General features: G+C 36.9%; 1 protein-coding gene across 1 annotated transcript in view; it reads right to left on the bottom strand.

The window, feature by feature from the left end:
* CNTN5 (contactin 5) overlaps nucleotides 1-26,406 on the bottom strand; it is a gene marked incomplete at its 5' end in the record, with an annotated part of 58,901 nt that extends 32,495 nt beyond the window's left edge. The window contains 3 exons of the mRNA XM_009999412.1: nucleotides 13,841-13,961; nucleotides 25,167-25,342; nucleotides 26,279-26,406. Coding sequence (XP_009997714.1) covers nucleotides 13,841-13,961; nucleotides 25,167-25,342; nucleotides 26,279-26,406 — 425 coding nt within the window. The remainder of the gene's footprint in view (nucleotides 1-13,840; nucleotides 13,962-25,166; nucleotides 25,343-26,278) is intronic.
* Between the last annotated feature and the right edge of the window lie 1,063 nt (nucleotides 26,407-27,469).

The raw sequence follows: 27,469 nt of genomic DNA, 5'->3' as shown, positions 1-27,469 counted from the left end.
GCCACTAGACTGGGAGGAGTGGCTGACACACCAGAAGGCTGTGTTGCCATTCAGAGAGACTTAGACAGGCTGGAGAGTTTGACAGGGAGAAACTTGACAAAATTCAACAAGGGCAAGTGTAGAGTCTTGCATCTGGAGAAGAAAACCACCATGTACCAGTACAGGTTGGGGGCTGACCTGCTGGGGAGCAGTGTAGAAGAAAGGGACCTGGGGGTCCTGGTGGACAGGAGGGTGACCATGAGCCAGCAATGTGCCCTTGTGGCTAAGAAGGCCAATGGCATCCTGGGGTGCATTAGAAAGGGTGTGGTGAGTAGGACAAGAGAGGTTCTCCTCCCTCTCTATTCTGCCTTGGTGAGGCCACATCTGGAATATTGTGTCCAGTTCTGGGCTGCTCAGTTCAAGAAGGACAAGGAACTGCTTGAAAGAGTCCACCGCAGAGCTACAAAGATGATTAAGGGAGTGGAACAACATCTCCCTTATGAGGAAAGGCTGAGGGAGCTGGGTCTCTTGAGCTTGGAGAAGAGGAGACTGAGGGGCGACCTCATCAATGTTTATAAATATGTTAAAGGCAAGTGTCTGGAAGTTGGAACCGGCTTTTTTCAGTGACGTCGTGATAGGACAAGGGGCAATGGGTGCAAACTGAAGCACAAGAGATTCCACGTAAACATCAGAAAAAGCTTCTTTACTGTGAGAGTGACAGAGCCCTGGGACAGGCTGCCCAGAGAGGTTGTGGAGTCTCCTTCACTGGAGACATTCAAAAAACGGGAGACATTCAAAACCCGCCTGGATGCGTTCCTATGTGATGTATTCTAGGTCACCCTGCTCTGGCGGGGGGGTTGGACTGGATGATCTTTTGAGGCCCCTTCAAACCCCTAAGATTCTGTGATTCTGTGATACTTAAAACCTTTCTATAAGTCCTGAAGGACAGGACTTTGTACTCCTGTAAAATATTGATAATATTAATAACTATAATTAACTATGAAAAATCTGTATTTTCTTGTCATCGAAGATCATAGAATCATAGAATCTTAGGGGCTGGAAGGGACCTCGAAAGATCATCTAGTCCAACCCCCCTGCCAGAGCAGGGTCACCTAGAGTACATCACACAGGAACGCATCCAGGTGGGTTTTGAATGTCTCCAGTGGTTTTTGTTGTTTTTTTTGTTTCTTTGTGGTTTGGGGTTTTTTTTTGTAATTGGAAACTGCAAACAGCTTTATGTTTCCTGATACACCTTCAAAAAAAGCATGTTTACATTAACTATGACAACAGTATATCAGACTTTCATCAAAGTTGGTCTCTATAGCTTCAGAGTAAAAGAGACATTAAATCCTTTTAACGAGAAGGCAAATTACACTATACACATCCCTCAGTTTGCTTGGCAATGATCTACAAGCAACTGATTGACATAAAAATATTGGAAATATATTGCTTTTAGAAATAATAACAACAGAAAACAACATATGAATGTATGGAATTCAGGGGATTTAATTCCTTCAATTCAAGGATGCATGATGGAATAAGATTGTCTCCACAATACACTGCAATCCCCCTTGCAGGAGCCCAGGGTACTGCTCTGGGTTATGGGAAGATCAATTTTTTTCTCTTCTATGGGTGGCAAACAGCTTCAGAGCAGGAAGACTCTCCTCTTCCCTTCCTCTTCCTGCTCAGAAGCTTGTCTTGGCTGCTAGTGCCTTTCATGAAGTCACAAACAGGGCTGGGGTAAGATGATTCCACCCCTTGGATACCTCATGACTCTTGACCTTCTGTACCCCACCTTCATTTGCAGTTGAAAGGTCTTGCTTTCCCTCCTAGCAGAAACATGTCAGAAAGATGTGTTCTCTGCCTTTCTGCCGAGTGTTTGCTGTTCTTTGATGGGAAGCACCAGGTCAGGCCTTTGTCTTAGAATAGCAAGTCCTGAGGCTAATTTAATAAAATGGGGTGATATTCAATCTCCATTATGTATTGTTTCAGGCTATCTGTTGATGCAGGAAAATACTAGTGAAATTTTTATTTGTAGCCATGAGGGAAAGTTTAAAGGAAAGCTGGGATTTTGATACTATCATATGATTTTACTGAGTTACAGCCCTAGGCTCAGAATTACATCATTGTCTCAGGAACAAAAAAACAAACAAACAAACAAAAAAAACCCCAAAAAACACACGAAAATATCTGAGTACTTTTCCTTTATGACAATATTCCTGCCATTCTTGCTGAATGTTGATAGAGTTTACAGACCATGTATTACAGGCAAAAGAACAAGCATCTTGATTATACACAAATATGCAAAATTTATTTATGCAAACATCTCCCCCTAAATTCTCAATATATTATGTTGTCAGAGTTCTCTCATGTTTTTTAAACCTTTTAAATGCATTCCTAGTCATGGCAATGTGTCATTATGCTTTCTGAGATGTGTGCTCCTAAACAGTCTGCAGGATGACTGCTAAAAAGCATTTCCATTTCCAACAGCAGGCATTCTTGAAAGCGGATTAATAAAGGACAAAAGCCTCAGTGATGACAAATGTATGACAGTTAGCCAGGACCTGAGTGCTATGCAGATGTCACTCATTTTTTGAGAAATCTCATTACATTTTATGCTTGGATGTAATCATTCATGGTGTCAGCTGGATGGCTTATGCAGAGAAGCTTTTCTCCCAAGGGCTATGTTATTGTTCAGGATTTCTAAAACAATTTTTTAGCTGAGAATAGCCAATTGAGGAAAAAATGCACACTCTGCTCAAATGCTTCTCTGGAAACTACACGGAAAATGACTGGTCATAAATGCACTACAGATCAGTTGGCCTTCATAAGGAAGACATTTGGGGCTCTGATAAGATCTTATGCAGCTCTAGGAGCACTGGAAACCCAGGGTCAAGGTTATTAGTCAGTTATCTTCTTTCAGAGCAATTCCATAGATTGATATGTCATTTTGGGACATTCATGACTACATTTTGGCAAACTTGTTTTATGTGTCTTTTTATTGTTGGAATGATCACCCTGAGAGGTTCTTTAGATTATGTGCCATGTAACAATGTTAATATGAGAGTTTTTGAAAGACTATTACATACAATAGCCTTAGCAGTTCAGTGAGGCAGTGCCTTTCCTGTGAATCCCAGAATGTATGTTGATTTACTCCAGTGCAGCCTGACTAGGATAATTCTTACTTTTACCAAATAACTAAGAAGCAGTCCATGAACACAGATTTTGCCCTCTGAATCTTGTCATTCAGTGTTCTGGCTGTTTAGGAAGAAGATAAGAAGTCAAGAAAGAGGAAAAGAAAGAGGCAGTAACTACAGAATAATGGAAAAGGTGCTTGAGAAAACAGGACTTTGACTGCTTCTTGTAGCATAAATCACTTTTGCAGTCCCCATCTATGGCAGATGAAATGTTTGCACATGGTGGGCAACAAGAAGATGGAGACAAAATTTGAGGTATAGTAAATGCAGTAGATGCCATAGCTTTAGTGGATACAACTGTATCCCCATTCCCTCCATGTGTAGTGTACTCAAGTGATTTCTTTATGGCAGCTACATAAGGGCCCTGGGCAGATGTGAGGTTATACCACAACCAGTGGTAGAACAGGCAGGGACATTAGACTCAGGATTTGAAGATAAGAAAGAGAAGACATTGATGCTTCAGCCTGCATTGTCTTGGCTCATTCTAGGGATGAGGATCAGGAGAAATCCCTGGTGTCCTGCCTGAGAAGGCCTTTTTATTGTACATAGGTCATTTTGTTCTCCTTTGCCCTATTGAATTCTCTGCCTTGTACAAACACAAGAATAGAGGATTTGGGCAAGAACACCTTGAGAGCTACTGAGTGTTGTAAGCTCAGATGCCAGACTGCAGCTTGGAGCCTCTGAACTGGATCATTGTGGTGTGGCACCTGTGAATTGACATGACATGTACAAACAGTTTAGGGAACATGAACCGAAATTTCACTTTAAGAGGAAAAGCAACATGAATTGAATTGAACTGTAAATGACACATCTAGAGGGTCCCAAGATCTGCGTAAGACACTGAATTTCTCTCATTGCTGTGTTCTACTGACTACCTTTAGCACTGTAGGGCACCACTTGCCAGCTATCCCAATTCTGGTCCACATTTCCTCCTTCACTTTCTGCAGTCACAGTGCATGCATCACCACTCCCAGAACTCCACGGGTCTCTTTCTGGCACTGGGTTCTTAAACTACAGAGAATTTGATTTGTATTTTTGTACTTTTTTCTAGGTACTTGTATTTGATTGAAGTTATAGATATGAGTTAAGCTGATGTTTGTAAAAAGATTTCTTAGACAGAATAAAGGTTTTTTTCTAAACTATTAAAACCCCCCAACTTTTAAAAGATACAAATCTCTTTCTCTATCACACCATTGCAGATATTGTAACAAAGATCCTGTTATGAGACCAGATTGTTGGAAGTGTTTTGGTCTGGAATCTCTGGATTAAAGCAGTGGTGCTCCATCTACAGTAATATATTATCTTCCAATATTGTAAATGTTTCAGCTATGCTGACACACTGAAAAGGGCCAAAGCACAGATCTAAACTCTAGCACTGATCCCATGCACTATTATGTTGTCAGCAATCCCTGAAGTAATATCAACCCTGTGCGATCATGACTTTCCCAGCCAATGCCTTGGCACAAGTATTGAATTACCATGGGTTGGGGCAGATCCCAACAGGAAGTCTGTCATGCTGATCCTGTTTTGAGAGGGGAGGGGAACCCAGAATGCAGCTGTGTGGATGGGATCATGCTGTACTCATCGGCCTCAGGAAGCAGTTTACTATTATGGACATATTCTGTCAGTCCAATTAATGGGGTCTGTGCTCAGGGCATCTTCCTGGCCTTTGCTACAGCTCAAGTGTAATTTCAAGGAACAGCAAGAATCTGCTGACCTTGTTTACGTTCCATTTAATAATATTGTGTCTGATGGCCTTTAAACCTAAGTGCTTGTCTTTAAGTTTTATTGGCAATATCACAACTGAAAGGATCAGTATGGCCAATCTAATCAGCAGTTCCTGCATTGTATTTGCTCCAGGTCAGCAGACTTCAGAGGAAACATTTTTTCTGTGAAATCATGAGAAATAGATTTCTTGCTTAGATTGGCAGTTTTGCCAGTCTAGAAGACGAACAGCTTTAACCTCTTTTTTTTATTTTTTTTTATTTTCAGACCCCAAAATGTGTACTCAAACCACAGTTTGCAGTCACAAAGGCTTTCATCCCTTCACATTACAAGAATGTTCTCTGCTACATTTCAAGACCTTACAGCTTCCAAATAGCTATTTGATCTTCAAGCTCATTTTACTTACAGTAGGCATTCACAGTGCATTTCATTTGTTTTCAGTGCACAGTCCTAAAATACGTCACGCATTGTAGAAGAAAGCTGATTTTCGGCATATTTTTAAGGAATCTTCCTGCTATGAATATTGTACTAATATTTGTATAGTTCCAATTATTTAATTAGTTTTGTATATACTAATAAGTTTCCAAGGGTGCATAGCATTGATTAAAAGAATTAGGAAGACGGGACTATTTTTTGTTTCCGATAGAAAAGCACAACAGCTATTGACATCTATAGAATAGAAAATACATTTTGAACAGTAAGAGTGAAAAAGAAAATAAAGGCAAACAACAGAGAACAAACTACTGCCGAAATACTCAGAAAGTATCTGGCATCTAAATCTATTAAAATCCTTAAGTATAGTCCAATGACATGGCACTGGAAATAAAGTTAAATTTATCAATACTTAGAGAGCACAAGTCTACTTGTAACAGAACTGAGTCCAAGACCTTATTTTTCTTTGATTTTTTTTTTTTTTTTAATATAATGTATGTATGCAATGTATGTATGTAATATATGTATGTAATACATGCAAAATTAAAGTTAATAGATGTACTGTATCAATCTTTTACATGATCACTGACGAATATGAGAAAACATGGATAAATAATTTCACTGCATCTTATATATTTGACTCCTTTTTGTTACAGAAGATGCTCTTTTTGTTAGTTAGATCCTCCAATTAAAAAATTGAGCAAACTTGCCTGGCTTCTGGGTTGCTGTAGTTCCCTTGCAAAGAGCTAATTGTCTTTTTATTTGACATGCTCTCTAAGACTTAGTTACCTTGCAGTGTCAATCCTTGCTACAGTGTCCAGTTTACACTGTTTACATTTCAGAAAATTATAATAAGTTGTTCAGGGACTAGGACCCTTTGCTCCTTTGTAAAACCAGAGAGCAAGCTGCACTCTATCTAGAACAGGTAAGTGAAGAAATCTGAAAGAAAGTCTGTTAATTAGGAGATGGGCTGAGTGCTTCATTGCCTGTTGTAAGACGATGTGTAATCCAGCATCCAGCATCTGTTTGAACAGTTTGCAATCAATGTTACTTACTCTCCTGGGTACAACATATTGTAAACCAGATTTGCAAGACTAATTTACAAATAGGACTTAAGTGATGGAGTTTATTTGACAACTTAAAGTTACTGACCCAGTGATTTATTATGATAAAAAAGCTTAAGTTTATTAAATAAATATTAAAGTACTGGAGACATGGTACTGTTTAGGCACTGAAGCTTTCACAGATGTAAAAAAAATCCTTTAATTTCACAACCTTGTATTCCTAATTTAGTCATGATGATCCTAAAAAGAAATGTGATGTGAGAAAGGGTTATCCATGAAAAATAACCTACATTAGTGTTTGTGATGTCACTATTATTGCTAACAATGTAGAGGCTTATATAGGAAAAATCACTCAATGAATTCTAAATCACTTCAATTCTTTGAAGCCCTGTACGTATCCACATCAGATAAAAGCATCATAGTAAATTTTGCAGTGATCCTTTAACCTGCAAAAAACTCCCTGGTGTTCTGGAAATTGCTGCTGCACCAGTACTGCTCACATGCACTGGCAAGAGAAGAGGATTTCTACTCCTGACAGACTATTGGGGCCCTCACATTGTTCTTTGTGAAAATATGTTAGACTCCTGTGATGTTCCCAACTCCCAGTTTTTCTTTGCTGAACTGTACAGATGCTACTCTAAGCCAACCCTCCAAACTTGCCAAAGAAAGAGCAAGAAATACAGAATAGCTGGTTTCCATAGGAGATTTTTTTACTCAAGCTTTTCCTTATTGCAGTCTAAGGCAAAGCAAGGCTTCAAATGAGTTTGTTAGAGACTGCGTTTCAAGAGCAGGCAAATACTTTTTGCCAAAAGTGAACATAAGACCTAGCCTTTTGCTTTTAGATATGATTTCTGCTGGCATTCTTCAAAACCTCCCTGTCTATGAGTGACAGATTTAGTGTTGATGAATATAATAAACTTAAAGCGAAAAACACTTTGAGCCTTTTTAATATGACTGATGGGACCAACGTAAGGTAACAAAGGGTTATCCTCTTCACAGTGTCAATCTTAGGACAGAAATAGTTGGTGTTTTAAATGTCTCTACAGTGTAACATGTTGGAAGCACAGGATCATGAAGATATCCTTTGTAATGAAAATATAAATCTACAGATTGCTTCATATTTTTACATCATAATGGAAAAATCAGAATACAACAAGCAGTTTTTGGAAGACAGGCTTTAAAAACCAAATTAACTTACCAAGCATGCATTGTGTTGAGGAAACCTGACACATTGCTGGCTACAATAGCACCTGAGACATCTGTGAGGTGCAAGTCTCCTGGCTAGTATGTGGGTGTTTGGTAACCATGTTTGTGATCATATCATTAGTGTCAGAACATGACATGCATATTTATCCCATATAAAAGCCTTCTGCTTTGGTAATCACATCTTTGTGAAAATTTAGTATAGAGACAGCCCGACTACTTGTGTGCCAGTGATAGAGTGAAAACCAGCCAAGCTGAAACATCGTGCTAATCTGTTTCTCTGCTATGCAGTATTCACTGAAAGTTGAAGATCTGGGTGGATAAATAAAGGCTGGTAGCAACAAAAAGCACGTGACATGGGAAAACTATTCTTAGACTGATGTCAATGATCCAATTGACATTCATAAAAATAAGAAATGACTTCTGCTTCTTAAATGGTTGATGACCTCGTGTCAACATTTGTTGACTGTGTAGTGAATAACTATATTCTCCTGTAAACATCCTTGTTTGCATGGCAAACAGCTATTCTGCACAAATTTTCCTTGGGTGAGCAAACAACAAAAGGCATAAATGAAGCGAAATCAGGCAATGACTTGGGTGTCAGGAATGTAAATCCACAGCTGTGATTTTCATTGTATTAATTCACTCCAATATAACTTTAGTTGACCATCAAACATACATAATTCCTGTTATGGGATTCATCTGAAGTAGCACATTTGTGCAGGCCTGGTGCCAGAATAGTTACCACCCTATGTGAAAAGCAGTTTTCTCTCTGGATGTCCTTGAGCTGTATTAGCCTGCCCTATACTCTGCTGTTACAGACTCTGATGACTGCCTTCCAGAAAATCCTGAGAGTTATTTAAGGCTTTACTACTGTCTGCCTCACTGCCCTGCTGGAGGGTAAATCTGGTGTAGAGGGCACATGCCTGTTATTTGGCTTTTCCCTTTCCCAGTACACACTTCAAGAGTATTGGCTTAAGCTGTTGACAAAGGTTCCCCAGAAGACTACGTTTTTGCCACATTTTTGTGGCAGTAGTCAACTCAGTGAAAGAGGCAAAAATTTGTATTGCTGGAGGTACCTTAAATTGTGCACTGTGCAGTCAGGTTCTCTTTTGTTTCCTGACCTCTATGCTCTTGGCTACTTTGCCTCAGAAGGGGTTGAATACACCTTGATCCCATCTAATCTACTGTCTTCAGGTGTAGTGTGACACAGCTAAAAAGAGATCAACTAGCTCATAGATACGCATTGCAGTTACTGAACTAAGATGCAACTGGTTGGCATTGCCTCTTCTGCCTTAAATCAGCCCTGGCCTCCCTCTCATCCTTCCCATTTTCAAAAAGTAAAGGACCCCTTGGAGGACTTTCACATTCAAGTTGTCTGTCTGAAGGGGATGATGGATCTCAGTTGGATGAATACAAGATCATCACTTTCTTTTTTGTTTTGTTTTGTTTTTAGGTACCTAATAATAAAAACAAGTTGTGATGATGAATTGCAGAGGATTTTGTAGAATCAAACTTTGGAGAGGAAATGCTTTTGCAACTTAGATAGTAGCATAGCTGCATATAAACAGATGATGCCAGGTATGTCAGACCTCTGAAGTTCTCTGTTAACTACCATGAGACTACTGAGGTATTTCTCTTTCACAACCCATTTAAAGACTAAAATGCAAGAGACTTAGGCTGGAAAATGAATGTGCTGCCTGGCAGGTCCAGCTGCCAGAAGAACATCTCTTCCTTTTGGAATCTTTTTCATTGGTAGCATTAGAAGAATGAAAGGGAAAAATAAATAACTTGGACTGGTAAAACAGCACTTAAGAAGCAGAGGAATTATTAGGGACTGCTATAAAGTTGTTTCTTACTTTAATATATGTAATTTAACCACATTTTCAAAGTACTTAGGAAAGTATTTAGGTTATGTTTTGAGTAGTAGGCGCTGACAGGACTTGAATCTTTGCTCTGTCCAAACATGATCTAGGATATATTTTCATATATAGTTTTGAAGTGTTCCTGAAAGAGATTCACCAGATAAAAATAATTATGGAAAAAACATTAGACATATGTTTCACTGACACCTAAAACCAAGAACTGTGACATTTGAAAATGGCTCAAAAATATTTTTATAAAAACTATAACCCACTATAGAAAGCTGCAGAATAGAAACTTGCTGTTGCCTTAATTTGTTTTGTTGTTCACATATACATGCACAAATATATGTAGTAAATTTAGAAATCTTCTTGCACCAAATTACCTTCTGGTAAGTAATTAGACTCAAAAGAATTAAGATTTACTTGGTATTCATTCTCTGTTCTTCAGATGTCTTTCAATATTGACATTTCTGGAATTTAACTTTTGTATAAAGCAGAGCAGAGAAGAACAAGGGCAAAAACAGTGACACAGTTAGTTTCCTGGCATATAATCAAGGGATCTTCCAATAGAGCAACTAGCAAGAATTGTGTTAAAAAACATAAATGTGATTTAAAGATACTCCACGCATTCTCCCCACCACAATAAGTAATAATGAGATATTGCAATTGCTTGAAAATGCAGTGGTGAATGTCTGTCTAAGAACAGCATGTTTATTATGAGTAACAGGATGCTGCAATAAGTTTGTTTCTCTTTGCTTCATCTGAAGACGGTGCAGCAAGGTATAGATGTTTTCGAGCCCACCTATAGGAGATCAACAAAAATTACCAGAGGACTGGAGCACCTGTCTTACGAAGACAGGCTGAGGGAGCTGGGGTTGTTCAGCCTGAAGAGAAGACTCTGGGGAGATTTTATAGTGACCTTCCAATACTTGAAAGGTATTGGGATATTTTGGAATATTGGAATATTTTTCACCAGAGAGGGTAGTGATAGGACAAGGGGTAATGGAGATTTAAGTTAGACATTATGAAGAAATTTTTCACCATGAGAATAGTAAGATTCTGGAAGAGGTTTTCTAGGGAGGTTGTGGAAGCCCCCTCTCTGGAGTTGTTCAAGGCCAGGTTGGATGAGACTTTGTGCAGCCTGGTCTAGTGGGAGGTGTCCCTGCTCATGGCAGGGAGGTTGGAACCTGATGATCTTTACGGGTCCTTCCAACCATTCTATGGTATTATGATTCTGTGAAAGGAGACTATAAGAAGGCTGGGGAAGACCTGTTCACAAGAGCACGTAACATCAGGACAAGGGGTAATGGCTTTAAGACAGAGAAGGGTAGATTTGCTTTGGACAGGTTGCCTAGAGAGGTGGTGGAGGCCCCATCCCTGGAGGCATTCAAGGTCAGGCTTGATGGGGCTCTGAGTAATCTGTTCTAGTGTGAGGTGTCCCTGCTTATTGTAGGGGGGTTGGACTTGATGACCTTTAGAGATCCCTTCCAACCCAAGACATTCTATGATTCTATAATTATAATAAAGTTCTAGAAAACTGTCCTTTGATTTAAAAATAATCCACAATTTGAATACATAATTCAGTATAAATTTAGTCAATTTGCTAATAGCAATAATTCTGATATTAATTCATATCTAAAGGAGAGAAAATTATCTTGTTTTAATTTAATTTATTCTGTATGTCCAATTTATTCCTGTAGAAATGATGTAAGCAGAACAATTTTTGAGTAAAATTTGCAACGATGTATTAGAAATACCAGATGAACCTTATAATATAATTAATGATTGAGATGATGTTGTATGCTGGTATGATGTTATCAGTGTTCAAGACTGGCATTTTCTGCAGAGGCAAAAGGAGAGAGAGTAAGGTCAGAACAAGGATGTGCTGGAACTGTGCTTTATATCAACACTGTTTATAACAAAGCTTCTGCTATCTCAGTTCGGCCATGGGCTGTAACATTTAAAATACAAAGGTGTTTTGTAATATATATAACATAAAATTATTTTTCCAAGAATTATACTGGAAATAAAGAATAACACAGCTTTGAATTACAAACTTTACTGCATAGTGGTAATGGGTTTTCCTCATCAATGATGACTTCCACTGTCAAGTGGAATTCTTCAGTGTTAACTGAAGTATTTATTGATGCTGTTCTCTTCTCCTAAGCAATGCTGGTATCTCCAAAAGCTAAACCTAAAGAAGTTTGAAAGGTGCTGCAATTTGGGATCATCAAACAGTGCAAAATTGCAGACAACTGGGTGCACTCTAGAAACAGAGATGGGGGGGAAAAAAATAATTAGAGATACTGAAATGAAAATGGAATGCCTGTAACAGTATAAGGAGAGATAGATTAGCTTTTCCAAAATATTTTGGTTTTTGAAATGCTGAAGTCCATAAACAGCAATTGTTTGCAACTCTGCACTAAATGTGCTTTAAACATTTTCTGCAATACAAAACCATCTTACATTTTTTTTGTGTGAAAGAAATACTGATACTGTAGGTTATTAATGTCCTTATTTGTGTAAGTTTTATAGGTAAATTAAGGAAATTTACTACTTCAGCAAATCAACCATATCCTGTAATTTCATGAAAACTGAATTTTACATCAGGACAAAATCAGTTTTATAAAGTGTTTTGTGAAAGCAATGCAAACATTTTTTACTGTATCCTGTAATCATCCATTCCAAAACAAGGAAAAGAGAATACTGTAAGCAAAGTATATTTGAATTTAAATTCCATTATAAAGCAATCATAGTTTTAATTTCATCAGCAAGGTGACATAGTAATGAGACACCCACATACATAAATTCTTATGCTGCTGCTTACAATGCCCTTTTTTTTCATCTCAAACCGATTCCTCAGAGAAGCATTTATTTTCTACATAAATTTCAAAAAACTCATTTATATAACCAGTATTCTTTAAAAAAAAATAATTTTGAAGCCAGTCTGCAGTGTCCTAGATAATAGTGCTAAGACACTTTTGTCATTCATAAATTCACTGGCATTAAAGCTCAGATTGTCTTGCCTATCCATAGAGCCTCCTGCTCCTATCAGAGACAGGTGAAGTTAGCACATAAGGTCTTGCATAACACAGAAGGATGAATCAGATTCCATAAGGCAGCTAAAATGGCGTTACATGTCTATGTTGAGGCAACTGAATACCACTATCCCAATAGTGCCATAGCTCACAGAAATCTGATGGTCCTCAAAGTGTCTTTATGGAAATATTTAACAGGTACTTTGATCAAAATGTGAAGAGCCCTGCAGTCAGCCAGAAACATTCTTTGTCATTTAAAGCATGTATTTGTCGTAAAAGTGATAGATATGAACATATAAAATCTAAAGATGTGGTGGAATGTAGTAGAATAAATATTTTTGAAAGTTTATAATCTCTAAATTGTTTTTATTTCCTTTTCTCTAGATTTTTTTTTTTTTTCAAATGGTAATAAAATATCTACCTTGATTTATTCTTTCAGAAAACATATCATCCACAATAAGGTTACCCAGCTGTGCTACCTAGCAGGGTAACTTTATTCATCTCTCCATCTATCTTGACTTTGTAGGGCCCACCAGTTGTAACGCCAGTAAGTGGACTGTAAGTTCTTGAGTTCCATTAGGCACTGAATACGTGTGTACACACATAAGTGGTGCAGAATGCAGAAATACTCTGCTTAATGGAACGCACATATAATGCTAACACCCTGCCTTATTTTAAGATCGTTGATGCCCTAAATATCTGGGATCCTGCAGGACAACTACTCTGTGTTCTAGTACGTAGTCTAGAGTGTCAAATAACAAGTAAAGCAACTCAACAGACTACTGGGCTGGGTCTAAAGATGCACTCAAAATTTGGTGGTGACAATTCCATGTGTGGAAAAAAAACAAATCCCTGTCATAGTAGGGGGCTTTTGTTCACTGTTCATATCTATAATTTTGGAAAAATGCTGCATGGTCTCTCTTCTTAGGAAGTGAATGGATATTTCTAAAACATTAAATCTCAGACAATTGCTGGACCATAAGATGAAATGTGATGCATCACGTAAAAAAGCACAGAACTCATCATACCTACCTTACTTAGGTCTGTGAATACTAGTTGTCTACGTTTCAACTAACCTGGTTTGCTTTTTGTGCGATTACCTATCTGAAGACTGTACATCCATTAAACAACTGTCCTTTGCTTCTCATTGCCATGACTGCAGGTCAGTTTACGTTTAGACTGTTTTCAAAGGGACTAGGTTACTCGCTAATTGTTTCCATAGCACAAAATCTGAAGAATAGCATAACACAGCTGTACCTGAAGCGTGTATATTTAAATTCCCTGGCACAACATTTTCTGGTGATGGTGTTTTCCTTTGGCAGTGTGAGTGGACTCACCCCTAACGAGCAGCTCCGTCTCATCAGACACCACGTCTGCTGCCGTCTGCACCCTGCAGCCATACCTCCCGGCGTGCGTCAAGAGGATGTTTCTGATCATCAGGTCTGCAGAGGACGCTTGCTGAAACAGGGATGAAGTGCCAGTTTAAAATTCAGGAAATTTATGTTCAAGGTAGTTCACGAGGGTGTTTTGTACAACATGAGAAACTTATGATTGCAGCTTTCACCTTATAAATGTATGTGCCCTAATACCCTCTTTTGAGGATTGTCAGAACACTGTGTTTATACAGTTATTAATAGGTATTAAATAAGAGGATTTCAGGTTTTTAATAACTTGGACTTAGCTTAAAACATACTGTGTATATTTGCATGCTCAAAGAAAATTATTCCAAACTAGCACAAAGAAATTCATTAAGGTGATGAACAGAAATATTTTGAATACAATCCTTGGTACTAAAAAAGTCCTCTTAGAAATGGTGGGCTTTTTCTTCCTTTTCCTCTTCCCTAAAATTTAGTGATATTTGGAGTATGTCTCACTACTGTAATGAAATTAAGATAACTTGAAGGATTACGTTGATAGATTTCTATGAAGATAGACAAAATAAATAATAACTATGATTTATATAATCATAGAATCATACAATCACAGAATTGCTAGGGTTGGAAGGAACCTTAAAGACTGTTTAGTTCCATGTATACTTATATATATATGTTTATAAGCACATCCTTGATGTTTCACTTTAAGAAACATTGAGTATAGGCATTTCCCTTCTCAGATTTTACTTACTTTACCAACCGAGTGAAGAGTGACAGTCTTCCCTTGAATGACATGTTCCCTGTGCAGAGGTTCTAATTTGAGTAATTTTGATGCTGAAGGAGTAGAATGATACCCTGCATTCAAAATGAAGTCTTACTAGGGCTGTACATGTAAATACTACTCCAGGTGCGATAGAAATATGTCACTGACTTGACCTAGATTCATATTTACCTGCTTTTTTGGCATATACGTATTCTGTGCTCAGGTAGTGAGGCCTCACCTTGAGTCCTGTGTACAGTTCTGGACCCCTCACTTCAAGATGGATATTGAGATGCTGGAGCAGGCCCAGAGGAGAGCAACAAGACTGGTGAAAGGAGTAGAGGGAAAGTCTTACAGGGATAGGCTGAGGGAGCTGGGGATGTTTAGCCTGGAGGAGACTCAGGGGGGACCTTATCACTCTCTTCAACTACCTGAAGGGAAGCTGTAGTCACGTGGGGACTGGACTCTTTTTCCAGGCAACTAGCAACAAGACAAGAGGGCATGGCCTCAAGCTGCTCCAGGGGAAGTTTAGATTGGATATTAGGAAGTATTAGGGTGATTAGACATTGGAATGGACTTCCCAGGAAAGTGGTGGAGGCACCATCCCTGGATGTGTTCAAGGAAAGGCTGGATGTGGCACTTAGTGCCCTGGTCTAGCTGATGTGGTGGTGTTGGTCATAGGCTGGACTTGATGATTGTAAAGGTCTTTCCCAGCCTTGATGATTCTGTGATTCTCTGATAATATTTCTTGTCTATTCCCATGAGTTATTTTCATGATCAGTTGTATTGGCAATATGTCCAGTTTTGTACCACACAATTGTAATTTGTATACTTTTATCTCTTATGCTAAGGTCATTAAAGCAAGCTGAAATAGGATTGGTTTCAAGACCCAGTCTTCTATGATTTAATTTTTTCTTTCTAGGCAGAAGAATTCATTTTTGGCATATCTTGGCAGATCTTCTTCAGCCAATCTTCTCTTCACTTGCATTTCTGGAACTGAGCTTGCTATAATATTCCATGTAACACCAAAGCAAAATCTTTACTAAAGCATATTCACAAGCAAAGAGAAGAGAGATGGGACATCAAGATTGACACTGAGATCAAAGTGCATGTGAGCATGATCTATAGCTTAATAACCCTGTGGATCTAAGAATGCGAATACAGGGGTAGTATTTTGTCTTCTGAAGTGGCCTCATTAATGATGTTGGTGGAGGGAAAGCTCTCAGACCAGTCATAATGTAATTTCTATATTCTTGCTCTGGCATATCAGAACTCACATCAATGGAAAAGAATATCTGAGTACTCTGCACCTCTAAATGCGAAAGAAGAGCACAAACTCCTGGCAGGTGTCATCTCCAGGATACAAATTTCTTAAGTTGTGTAGCGCAGCAGCATTTACTAGCCATTCCACATTAGTTGCTCAAGGTAATTAGCAATTCTGACACAAAGCCTCATCTATTAGAAGGATAAGACCAGAATCAGCCCACAATTGTCCTCTTTTGAGGACATTACCCTCTCTTAAGGGTAATTTACATTTGGTCTGTGTTTTGTTGTCAACTGAGAGGAAACGCATAATGGGCAGCAACTGTCTGGTTTCACTGCTCAGAAGCTGTTAAAAAATGTGGTTGTCACTCCAGCTTCCTGAGGGTTCATGGCTGTGTGAATCCTAATATTCTTATCAGGAAAAATATATGTATTTCATCTGCACATCTGTGTAAATGGGCAGACAAGCAGCAATTGAAAGAATCATTGCTGTAAGTGGAGATCAGTGCTGTACAATAGATTCCCAAGAAACACATTTATTACAGCATAAGAGGATGTGCAGCCAGAATGGCTTAGGGTGTGTGAATGGAAATAAATGAAATCCACTGTATTTAATACAGATGCTCAGACATTAGATTCTTGATCATGGGAAATAGTGAAGCATTCTAGTTTACCTTTAGATAAGTAGAAGCTATGTTTGACCTCTAAAAAACACATTTATTTTTCAGGGGTATTTATAAAGTGCGTTTTCTCGTGAATTTTAGAGACTCTTCTGAACTTTAGAAGATGGATTTGGAACAGGCTGCCCAGGAGGTGGTGGAGGTATTGTCCCTGCAGGTGTTCAAAAAACAGGTAGATGTGTTCCTTCAGGAGTTGGCTTAGTGGTCATGGTGACATAGAGCTGACAGTTGACCCCAAAAAGCAACAAACCAAACCAGACAGGTTTAACAGCCAGCTTCTAATGATCTTAAGGAAAGATAGATTTAACTTTCAAGGCCAGTACCAGCCATGGACCTACTGTAGCACTGAACACACTCCAGTCTTCAGGAAGCAGTGAACAAATAATTATGCATCTGTCAGTGCTATCTGTCATGACTAATGGTTCTCTCTAGGACAACAAATTATTGTAAAATTCTTACTATACTCCCGAGTATCCCATTCATCAGGTTCTGGGTAGCTCCAATGCTGACTGCTCTGTCAATCTGTTGTTCCCTCTGCTCCAGTGTGGCATGTTATAAAGTCATAGTTGTGTCTGCAATGTATCTAATTAACTTTACCTGTAAAGTATTGCTTGAAGTATTTAATAAGAATTGGTGCCACCTATACATAGCACTTACTTTTGATGTGGAGATGCTTCCACAAACTCAAAAAGTCTCCAAGAAGCATATAATAAGCATACTTTCCTCAACAAGAATCACCTTGATGCATTTGTCTTTTGCACCCATTGCCCTAATGTTTGGGATTTGCAGAGAGGGAGGAGGGGAAAGCCAACATCCAGAAAACTTCCAGTTGGTGAATTAATACTACTTCAGCCATCCCACATTCCCACAGAGAGGAAGTTGTATATGGATTTTTTCCTTTCCATTTCATAACTCCTAAGAGATTGTGAGTTGTTTTGCAGTAAAATATAAATGGTTCTTCTAGTGAAGAGAATGATACTTATGCTTTCTGTGAAGCTCATTATTTTGAGCTGGTTGCTAGGAAACCTCCCTGTTAATCTGTCCATGCATTTGCTGAGTTTGTATCTCTATACCAAGGTCGTTTAGTGTTCTGTGTCCAGCCTTTTCTTCTGAAGGCCTTTTGAAGGCTTTACACAAGAACAATTTATAATCTACCTGCATTTGTAATGGAGCTTAGTGTTACACAAGCACTTTTTAAACATCTAGTAAGTCTCCTGTTTATATCCCCCCACCTCTTTAATGGAAAAAATAGAGATTGGCTTGCCTATTACACAGTTTTCACATATGTTCAAACTACTGAATCATATGCAGAAAATATGCTTGAAACCTAGGAACCTTAAATTATTTGCTTGCAGTTACATTGATCCTGACTTTTATTTAATCTGTTTCTAATACTGCTCATTTTCCACACTGAATGTCATACTTCCCTTCAACATTCCAACTGTAGTTCCATGAACTTAGCTCTGATTTATCTTGCACAGAAGGACAAAAAGGCAAGGAAGTTTAAAATACTGCATAGTTAACAGATCTAATGTGGCAACTGGCAGCTCTCAGCTTCTTCTACACTGCAAAGGCCTGGGGTCTAGAAAGGCTGAACTGAAGATTAAGGTTGGAAACTCAACCTGGACAAAATGCCATGAAAATTGTCTCTCTCCTTCGGTAGGATATGTCTAAAAAGTGTAGTGAAACTATTCTAAATGATCATGATTCAAAAAAATATTGAACCAATGGGGAAAAAAAAAAGAAAAGAATGGGCAAACACTGACTGACATTTTATTCTAAACAAGTATTAGCTGAGTTGTTAATGCGATCCTATTCAGCTTAAATGATTATGTAAAATATATGGTTGTTATCACAGATAACACACAAGTTAGGTAAACTTCTGACTCATACATTATTGGATTTAGTAAAATAGCTTTTACTAATGAAATTCAGTCAGAATAAATTGCAAAATGATTTCACATCTGCACCTTGATTGTTTGACATATTTGATTAGCAATGGAGTTTATTGTTGGTGGATTTATCTAAAGCAAACTAATGGTCTTAGATAATAAGCTCATGGCAATGTTTACTTGGTACTATCAACAGCAAGTGAAAAATAGTAAGACAATAAATTTATTTTAAATTATCCTGGTAATTTATATGTACATTAAGATGGACTGTTGGCTCCATGCCAACTTCTGTTCATAATACAGTTAGGACAATCTAAGTGACATTTCATGTAAATTTTCAGGTTTGAACACACCAGCCCCTTGCCTGCTTACTGCTAATGATGTTTACAAATGGCAAATATTTAATCTGTTAAAAAGCAGCAGATTTCTCTGTTGATGTAGTGATAATGGAAAATTATACTCCGAGTTCTATCTTTCAATCACTGAAGTACTTTTGAAACAAAGAAGGTGGAATTATTGTTATTGGTTTTCTTTTGATTAATGGTATGTGATAGTGTAATAATGGCAGTATAGTGGCATCCAGGATGATGCAGATTGACTGAGGGATACCTGATATACAAGTTGTATTTTCCCCATTTAAAAGAAGTAAAAGAGATGGGTTTCAGGTTTGTGGATCCTTAAGGAGGTGTGGACCTTTCCAGTGGTGTTATTTTTTTTGAGTAGTTTGCACAGAGAAAGCAAGAATAATGCAAACAGTTGTTTTGGGTGAGCACTGGTGGTCGGGAGAGAAGTATTGGGATATTGAGAGGGGATGAAGAGGACTTAAAAGTGCAGCTTGAATTGCTGCTAATGAGTTTGATTAATTTTATTGAGAAAAAAAGCAGAGGAACAGATGAAGTTTGATGAGTATCAGATGACAGGTAGCATGTTACATACTGGGATAGTTTTGTGAAATCTAGGGATTGAAGATAATGTAGAAAAAGTACTGAAAATGGGAAGGAATGAAGAAGAAAAAAAAAAAAGAATATGAAAAGGCAGGCTTCAGGACAATGATGCCTGCTACACTCAAGTTACAAATTCATGTTCTGTATCTCAGTTGTTATATCCATAAGAAAACAAGAAGAAAAAAACAAACAATATAGGTATCTGTGCTCCTGTTTAAAGATACAGAAAGAGGGAAAAGGAGAGTATGGAGCTACATCTATTATTTGAGGGGCAAGGTGATAATGGTGATGGATGAAGATAACAGAAATGAAAGCAAAATCCATCTGGGACAAGTTTTGAGATTACTTGAAAACAGGAAGCCCAAGGAGCAGGCACATGACTGGCATTTCATTAATGGGCTTCACAAAAAATGTTGTGACAGCCTTACATGAACAGAGACTCTTAAGAAGGATCAATAGAGAATGGCATTCATCAGCTCTAGCAAAGAAAGCTACCTAGGTGAGAAACAAAAAAAGTAATGAGGAGGGAGAGAGAGAAAGAAAAATGGAAAGCTCTTCCTGGTGGCCTGCCAGCAAATTTATTCTCCTCTTGAGCTCTCACCAGTGCAGTACATGGTGATGGAGAAGACGAGGATTATTTTTTGCCTTTCCCCCCTCACTAGTGTAAAATCACAAGAAAGTTGGTTCTATCCTGGCTCAAACCAGGAGATAACCTTTTCTTTGGGACTTGGTCAAACTTCCTGTATGTTAATGTTGGTTGAAATATGTTTCACAGTGACTGATTGTTAAACTTCGGAGCATGTATATTATTGGATAATATTTATTAACTTTTTACATGAGTACTATCTACTTTGCTACATCCTGTGGTTTATTTCAAATACATCTTTTTTTTTTATTCCATTTTTTACCCTCCCTAGTTTACAAGAAATTTGTGTTACCAAAAGCCAAGCTAATTATTTTTTATCTTGAAGTTGCTTCTGATCACTCAAATATCTAACTGGTGTAGCGTGACAAATGGGCAAAACCTGGTAATGAACATAGGGCTGGAATCAAGAGATCTGAGTTGACAGTAATGGCTGTGTTCAGCCTCTTCCATCAGTAGGAATGTATTGTGACAAACAGTGAAACAAATTGATAGCAATGAGGTTAATACAGGAGCATTACCCTGAACAGAAATTCACTGTGCATGGAACATGTATCTTCTGAAAGACTTTTGACAACTATTACTCTTTTCCTCAGCGTGGGGAGGAGGGAGGGTGTAAAATAAAACCCCTATTTAATTAGCCTTTTTTGTTCTTATGTTCAATAAAAAAGAAAGACATTATTATTAATAACCTTCTGTTTCAGTTGATTCCATGTAGTGTAGAACTTAGTGCTACTTATTTAGAAAATTCTTATGAAATTTTATTCTTAACTTTAAAAATGTGAATAACATATCACACCAGAAGGAAAGGTGCAAAGTTGTGCTTTCTCACAGGATCTAAGTTTTCAGATTGAAATTTCCGGTGCTAGACAGTAGTTAATGTATTGTCCAGTCTGTATCTGCTGGCCTTTTCTAAGTGAAAGAGTAGCTTTCAATTCACTTCCATGTGAACAAATGACTACTGTAAAATATATCATGACAAGTTGTGCTTATTGCTTCCCATGGTGGCAGTTTCAGTTAAGGTCAAAGATAAAGATGTTGAGACTAAATCACTTTCCCGAGTCTGAAAGGCAGTAATGAAGGTCATGTTGAGGGATACTAAGAGGACTGCTGCTGCTTACCAGTCTGTGGATAACCACAATAAAAAGTTTTACTTGACTGCCATAAAAACAGTATCAGCTTTCAAATGCAGTGTTGGAATGACAATATCTGGATGAAAATCTACTCTCAAAATCAGATGTCTTTAGCAAGAAAATGGATACCTCCAGGACAAAATTAATGTCAGGGTTTATCTTAGGTAAAAAAATTCTGAATAGAATTTTGAACAGGACTTCTAGATTTGACACAAAGGTCAGAAAATCAAAGTTACCCTAATAAATACATGTTGGTCTATATTTTCAGTGTTCAAGTGCTCACTGGTGTTGCAAGAAGGAAATCTTGGCAATTCATACATGTGCCAAAATTTTTTTGTATTAATTACACAGATTAAACTTCACAGACTGTAATACATTGAAACTTTTGGTAGAACAAGTAAGACTTTAATGTCAAAGGATTCTGGTTATATGTAACCCTTTGCATTGTTGTTCTGCTACCAAGTGTACTGTGGAGTTATGCATAGACAAGATAGGAGATGCTTTCCTTTCCTAGAGTGCATTCCGCAGCTGTTGGTCCTGTGGAGTTTGGTCTGTTTTCCTTAATATTCTCTTCACGCACAACTTGACATCCTCACCAAACTTATGCTCATGCCAGGCAAGTCCCTTAAGTACCTACATTTCTATAGGTACTACACCCTTGATAACTTGGTAAATAACAGCAAAACCACCTTCAACTTCTATAAAAAATAGTTCTCAGTATGAAAAATGATGACACTTAGCTTTTTGGTATGAAAACTACCGATACAATTTTTAAAAAAGCAAAGCAATATTTATTGTTAAGAGAAGCTTTCCCTTTTAATTGTAATTGCTAGGGAGCATGCAATTTTAGTCAGTGAAAATTTATGTACAGTCCAAATAAATGTTATTTTAGTGATAGCTTTTATAAGACTGCATTAAGCATCAGAATGTTCATCATACTTAACACCCGAGTTTGCCACAGGGAAAGCAGGAGCAATACTACTCTAAATAGTTGTGAGAGGTTGGGAATGGTTTTGTTATTAGCAAAACCCATTCATATAATGTTCATTTTGTCAGGTTTTCAAACAAATAAACAAAACCTGAAAATCTGGAACCTTTTTTTTTTTCTGATGAAGTGTCAATAAGTGCAGAACAAAATGGATGTATAATTTTGTAAGTCCATGTACACAAAAGATATTATTATATTTCTTAAATGTAGTACATTCAAAAGCATTTGTTCAGGATTAACTCATGCAATTTAAAATAAATGTTCCATTCAGAAATGCAAAATAGGGGATGTAGGTTGGATTCTAACAGATTTCAAGTTTTCAAGTGCCTTTTTCTGCATTCTTAAGCCTGTATCTGTATCACATTGTGGTATCATTCATTTGAAACGGAATATATTAAAGCAGATTACATGACAGGAAAATAAGAGTGTTATTTTATCTTGCTTTCCCCTAGTACCTGATCATACTTTACATTTGAACAAAATAAAGAAATGCATTTTCCTCCTTGTGATTAATTTCACATACTTATGTGGCTAACAGAAATGAGATGCAATTGATAACATTCCATACATGAGTAGTTGTGGGAATTATAGAGCTTTTGTGTCAAACCACAAAAAAATTGCTGTACTACTACAATTGCTACTTTGGAATTTTGCATCTCTTAACTAATTCATCTTCATTTCAGTATGATGCAAAAATCAATACATACCTTCCGATGAATGGAAATTTACATATATTTTAACTACTACTTTCTAACAGGGAGAAGGATGTGTCATGTTACGTTTCCAAGAGCACTGAGAAAATTTCTGTGAGATTGTTCTTATAGGGTCATCTTTTGGCTTCTGTGTTCTAAAAATGAATATTCTCCCTCCATCCTGCCTGTCAGATATTAAGTATTTTTAGTCCTCTTCCAGTTGAATCAAGCCGACTCTTCCATTCTCTCTTTAGAGTGAAATCCAGAAAAGAAATGTCTTGACATTTAAATGAGTTAGGAATGCAAGTAAATGAAGCAGAGCCTGACCATCTCTTCGGTGAGCAATCAAGTAAAGGCAAATTAAGCTAATCCTGTCTGAAAATATCAGGCTCTTACACTTAATTTTGGTATTACTTAGAGCTGCCTACTATTTCACTATTTCAGCACTTGCTTAACAGTGACAATGTAAGATCTAATTTTGTAATTTTTTTGGAAAATATGCAATGCTTTCTTTTCAGTCTGGTATTTTCTGACCAGCTGAATTTGTCTGTTTGTAAAAAAAAAAAGGTTTTAAAAAAAATTAAAACCAACTTTTTTTTTTTTTTTTTTTTTTTATATGATCCACTTAGTCATTTACACATTGATCATTGACTTCATTATGAGTGATTAATACTGTTTTCAATTAGTGACAGTCACTTAGCTGCTACTCTTTAGCCACAAAGTGAGAAGGAAGTAATACACTCATACTATAATAGCTGGTTAAATCTACTAGGTTTCAGCAAACTTTTAGCTGTCAGAGCAATAAAATGAATCTAATTTCAGTGAAATTATTGCATGAATTTTTGTGTAAATAGTCCCAGTATGTCGTCTTCAAGGTTCTCACTTTTAATGAGCCTTACTTATCTGAATTTGAGGGCTTTCTCTAGTAGAAATGAAACTAATAGAAGGATTCCTGTTGAAAGATCTACAAAATCCTGCTTACATAAAACAAATGAAATGACATTAAATTAGCTTTATTTTCACAGAAGCAATAACTTTGGAAATTTAATATTTGGAGTATTTTCCCCAGTGATTTAAAATTCTGTTCAGCACAAAAGTTGCTGAAACACACTGAAGGAACCATTTAACACATTTTCAATTTCAAATTTTTGGAAACAACTTGAAGTTAAATTGTAATACTACAATGTTTTCTTGAATCAAAAAATGTTTTAACATTGAAGAAAAAAAATAAAATATATAGTTTTCCTTCCTATATATTTAATGCTGGATTTTGAGTATTGGACTTCCTCAGATGAAGATAAGTATGCTAAGAACCTTTTATAATAACATCTGCCTTACTAATGCTTTTAAATTAAAAATCTTATTGAAGTAAAACTGAATTTAAAAAAGACACACAAGACATCACAAAATGAATACAGTATGACTTCCATAAAGGGAAGCAGAAGAAGAAATTTATTGCAGCTGACAAGATTTTTAATGCAAAGTTAACTTCACTACATTATACTCATATTAGATACATTCACTTTTAAAGTTTCCTGACCTCAGTGAGTTTCATTTTTCTCTGTTAACATAGGGTGGACAATTGATTTATATTCATTAGTTGGAAGATATAGGTAAATGACTGTAGATTTTATTTCCAAACTTGTTCACATTAGGAGATTTCTTTCTACTAAGAAAAGTTCAAACCATTTTATATGGGACAGGATTTAATTACTTTATCATACTGATTGATCATATTAAATTGTTTTTGAATCAAGGAGTAGTATTTGAAATCAGTATGCAAATCTCTCGCCATATGATTCTTACTGACTTAAATAGCAGCTGCACAGCCAGAACCTACCTTAGTGCAGGGAAGCTGGAAAATAAAGTATACTCCTTTCTATTCAGATATTAAAATATATGCTAGGCAAGTAAAAGCACTGGGAGGTGAGGGCACTCCAAGAGCCATGTTACCTGTGAGAAAGACATCACTGCTCATAGCAGCATCCTTTCTTATTAAAATCTGCAGAAGAGTATAAGGAAGATTTTATTCAAACTATTTTCTGATTCCTATCATCAGATGTTACACTAGTAAAAGGATGCATAAGTTGAGATTCTGTATCTTCTTGATTGAAACTACCTGAAGTAATTCTAGTGACCTGCAGCTTGCATCTCCTCTAGCTAACATTTCTTTCTAACATTAGTGAAACGATTTATCTTTCAGTTTGATCAGAATTTTATAAATGGAAGGCATTTAAAAGCATGAAAATTTCTGTCACTTCACAGTACACAAAGAACAAACACATGGTCACTTACTGCTTTTATGCTTTCAAAGTGTCCACCTTCTTTTTCAAAGTCAATTGGCTGCCCGTTGAGTGTCCAATAGAAAGTGACATCTAGTGTGCTGTCATGAAGGGCTTTGCAACTGAGGACAATGCTTTCTCCAACTGTTAACTCCATCTTCTTGGGAGTCAGCTCTATTCTTGTAGGTTCTTGAAATATAAAAGTATTAGGAAAATTTAGATGCAAGTCTAGTTACAATGCAGGGCCAAAATAATTTGAAGTTCTGCTTAGTCTATTAAAAGCTTACATGTACTTTTTGTTTCAAATATTTAGGCTCAAATACTAAGATATATTCATACTGCACCCCGGACATTACAGTGGTGAGCAGAAGGTACAGCCAACCTCACAGAATCAATAAGACAGGATCCTAAACAACAGTCTGTGTGACTTCTGAGATAGATAAATGAATTAAGTTTTTTAGTCTCAGAAAAAGAAGTTAATTTTATTTAAGACTGCAGCTCCTGGAATCTTGTTATCACATGGAAATCTCAGTTTTGTAATTTTTTAAAAAAGGGGATGTTTCCAGGCATACTAAATACAGGAAGAAGCTTGTAAAAAGAAGTCTTGACTTTGACACCTAAAAACAAAACCCATGATCATATAAGAATTGAGCTGAAAAGTGACAAAAATGTGGTTTAGAAATTAACTGCATCACAGTGATTTTATTGTTATTATTGCTCTAAGGATATATCTTTCCTTATTTTTTTTTTTATATTGACATAATTATTACTTTAATACTTGACTTTGTTTCCATGCAGAAGGAAGAAAGGGTAAGTGAATTCCCAAAGCTAAAAAATGTTAAAAGGGATAGATTGTTTTATTTATAGAATTATCTATAATCTGAGTGTTTTCCATAATTTTTTTTTTTTTTTTTTCTGACATACATCTCTAGTATAACAGCTGGAGTATGAATTCTGATGTAGGAAGATGATATTTGACCAGATGGACGTTAGTCCCCCTAGCTTGTTGGAAATAGTTTTTTATTCTGCCTGTACAATGCTGCTGTGTGTTGTCTGGTGATTCTAAGCAATAATGAAATAATAGTAAAGAAAAATCATCAATACAATACAAGTATTTTTTCTTACCTTTAACAGATACAGATGCAACGATTTCTGCAGATCCAAATACATTTACCCCTTGGCATAAGTATCGTCCTTCATCAGACTTGGTAGCATTCAGGATTCGCAGACTCCCATGTGGAAGAATAGTTACCCTGAAAAGGATAAATATATAAATATACACATATATCTCCTAGCCTAGCAGCCAGATTCCAAGATAATATCTTTTAGAGCTAATAAATAGGATTAAGGACTCCTGCCTCTCTAGCAAGGGATGATGAAGATGATAATTGAATTCTCTTCTGTTTCAAAAAGGTTGTAATAAACCCATTTTACTTCTCCTTAATTCAAAAAGTTTCAGGAAGGCATCAGTGGATTACTATCCTTCGACACTTAACAGTGTTGAATTTTAATGAACCTTTTTAAAAAGTAAAAAAGGTGATCCTTCATAATTTGTCTTTAAAGTTTCACTGCTATGTTATTGTCAAACCACATTTCAATATCAAGCACAGGCTATTCCATTTAGGAAAAAAAATGACCTTAAAATCAAATCTGAGACAAATGTGAAGTAAAATGTAAAAGAGGACTAGAAAAAGTATAAAATTAATTGTACGTGGTCAAAATATGATTTATGGCATCACTACACAGTGTAGAAACTTAAATAATTTCTGCTTTTTTGTGGCTAAGCTTTTTTTTTTTTTTTCCCCCCTTTTTTTCTTTTGTATCATTTCAGCTCCACTGTCTTTCTAGGTAAGTAATCTCCCTGAAGCATACTCCAGATAAATGTTGTTCAACCATTTACATTTAGGAGTTTGAAATTTTGGCTTTGCTTATACAGTATTAATCATAAAGCCCACAAAGCTACACAGAGGTGAAAATTAAGACACTTCTTTGCTGCTCTAAAATGGCAACCCCCCTGAATTTATTACATGTTAAAGCTGCAGCCCTGGAAGAGTAGTAAATAATCATTGCTTCTTTCCTGATAGAGAACTACAAACCTAAATGGAACACAGCAACTCTTACATGGCATATAAGCCAAGCCCTGCTCACAGATGTCTTATCTCTTTTCCCAGGTGAGGTAGTGGTTTTCTCTCTCTCAAAGGACATGGGAGGTGTTGGTTTGAAGCCCTCCAGCAGGCATGGATACTGAAAGCAGATAATCTTCAGAGAATGCTTTCAGCTATTACACAGAAGAGGAGGAGATGAAAGAGCGTTTCT

The sequence above is a fragment of the Chaetura pelagica genome, unplaced genomic scaffold, assembly GCF_000747805.2.
Source record: "Chaetura pelagica isolate M959 unplaced genomic scaffold, ChaPel_1.0 scaffold85, whole genome shotgun sequence".
Classification (NCBI taxonomy): Eukaryota; Metazoa; Chordata; class Aves; order Apodiformes; family Apodidae; genus Chaetura; species Chaetura pelagica.
The sequence above is the reverse complement of the archived record's forward strand: the minus strand, read 5'-3'. Positions and strand labels throughout refer to the sequence as shown.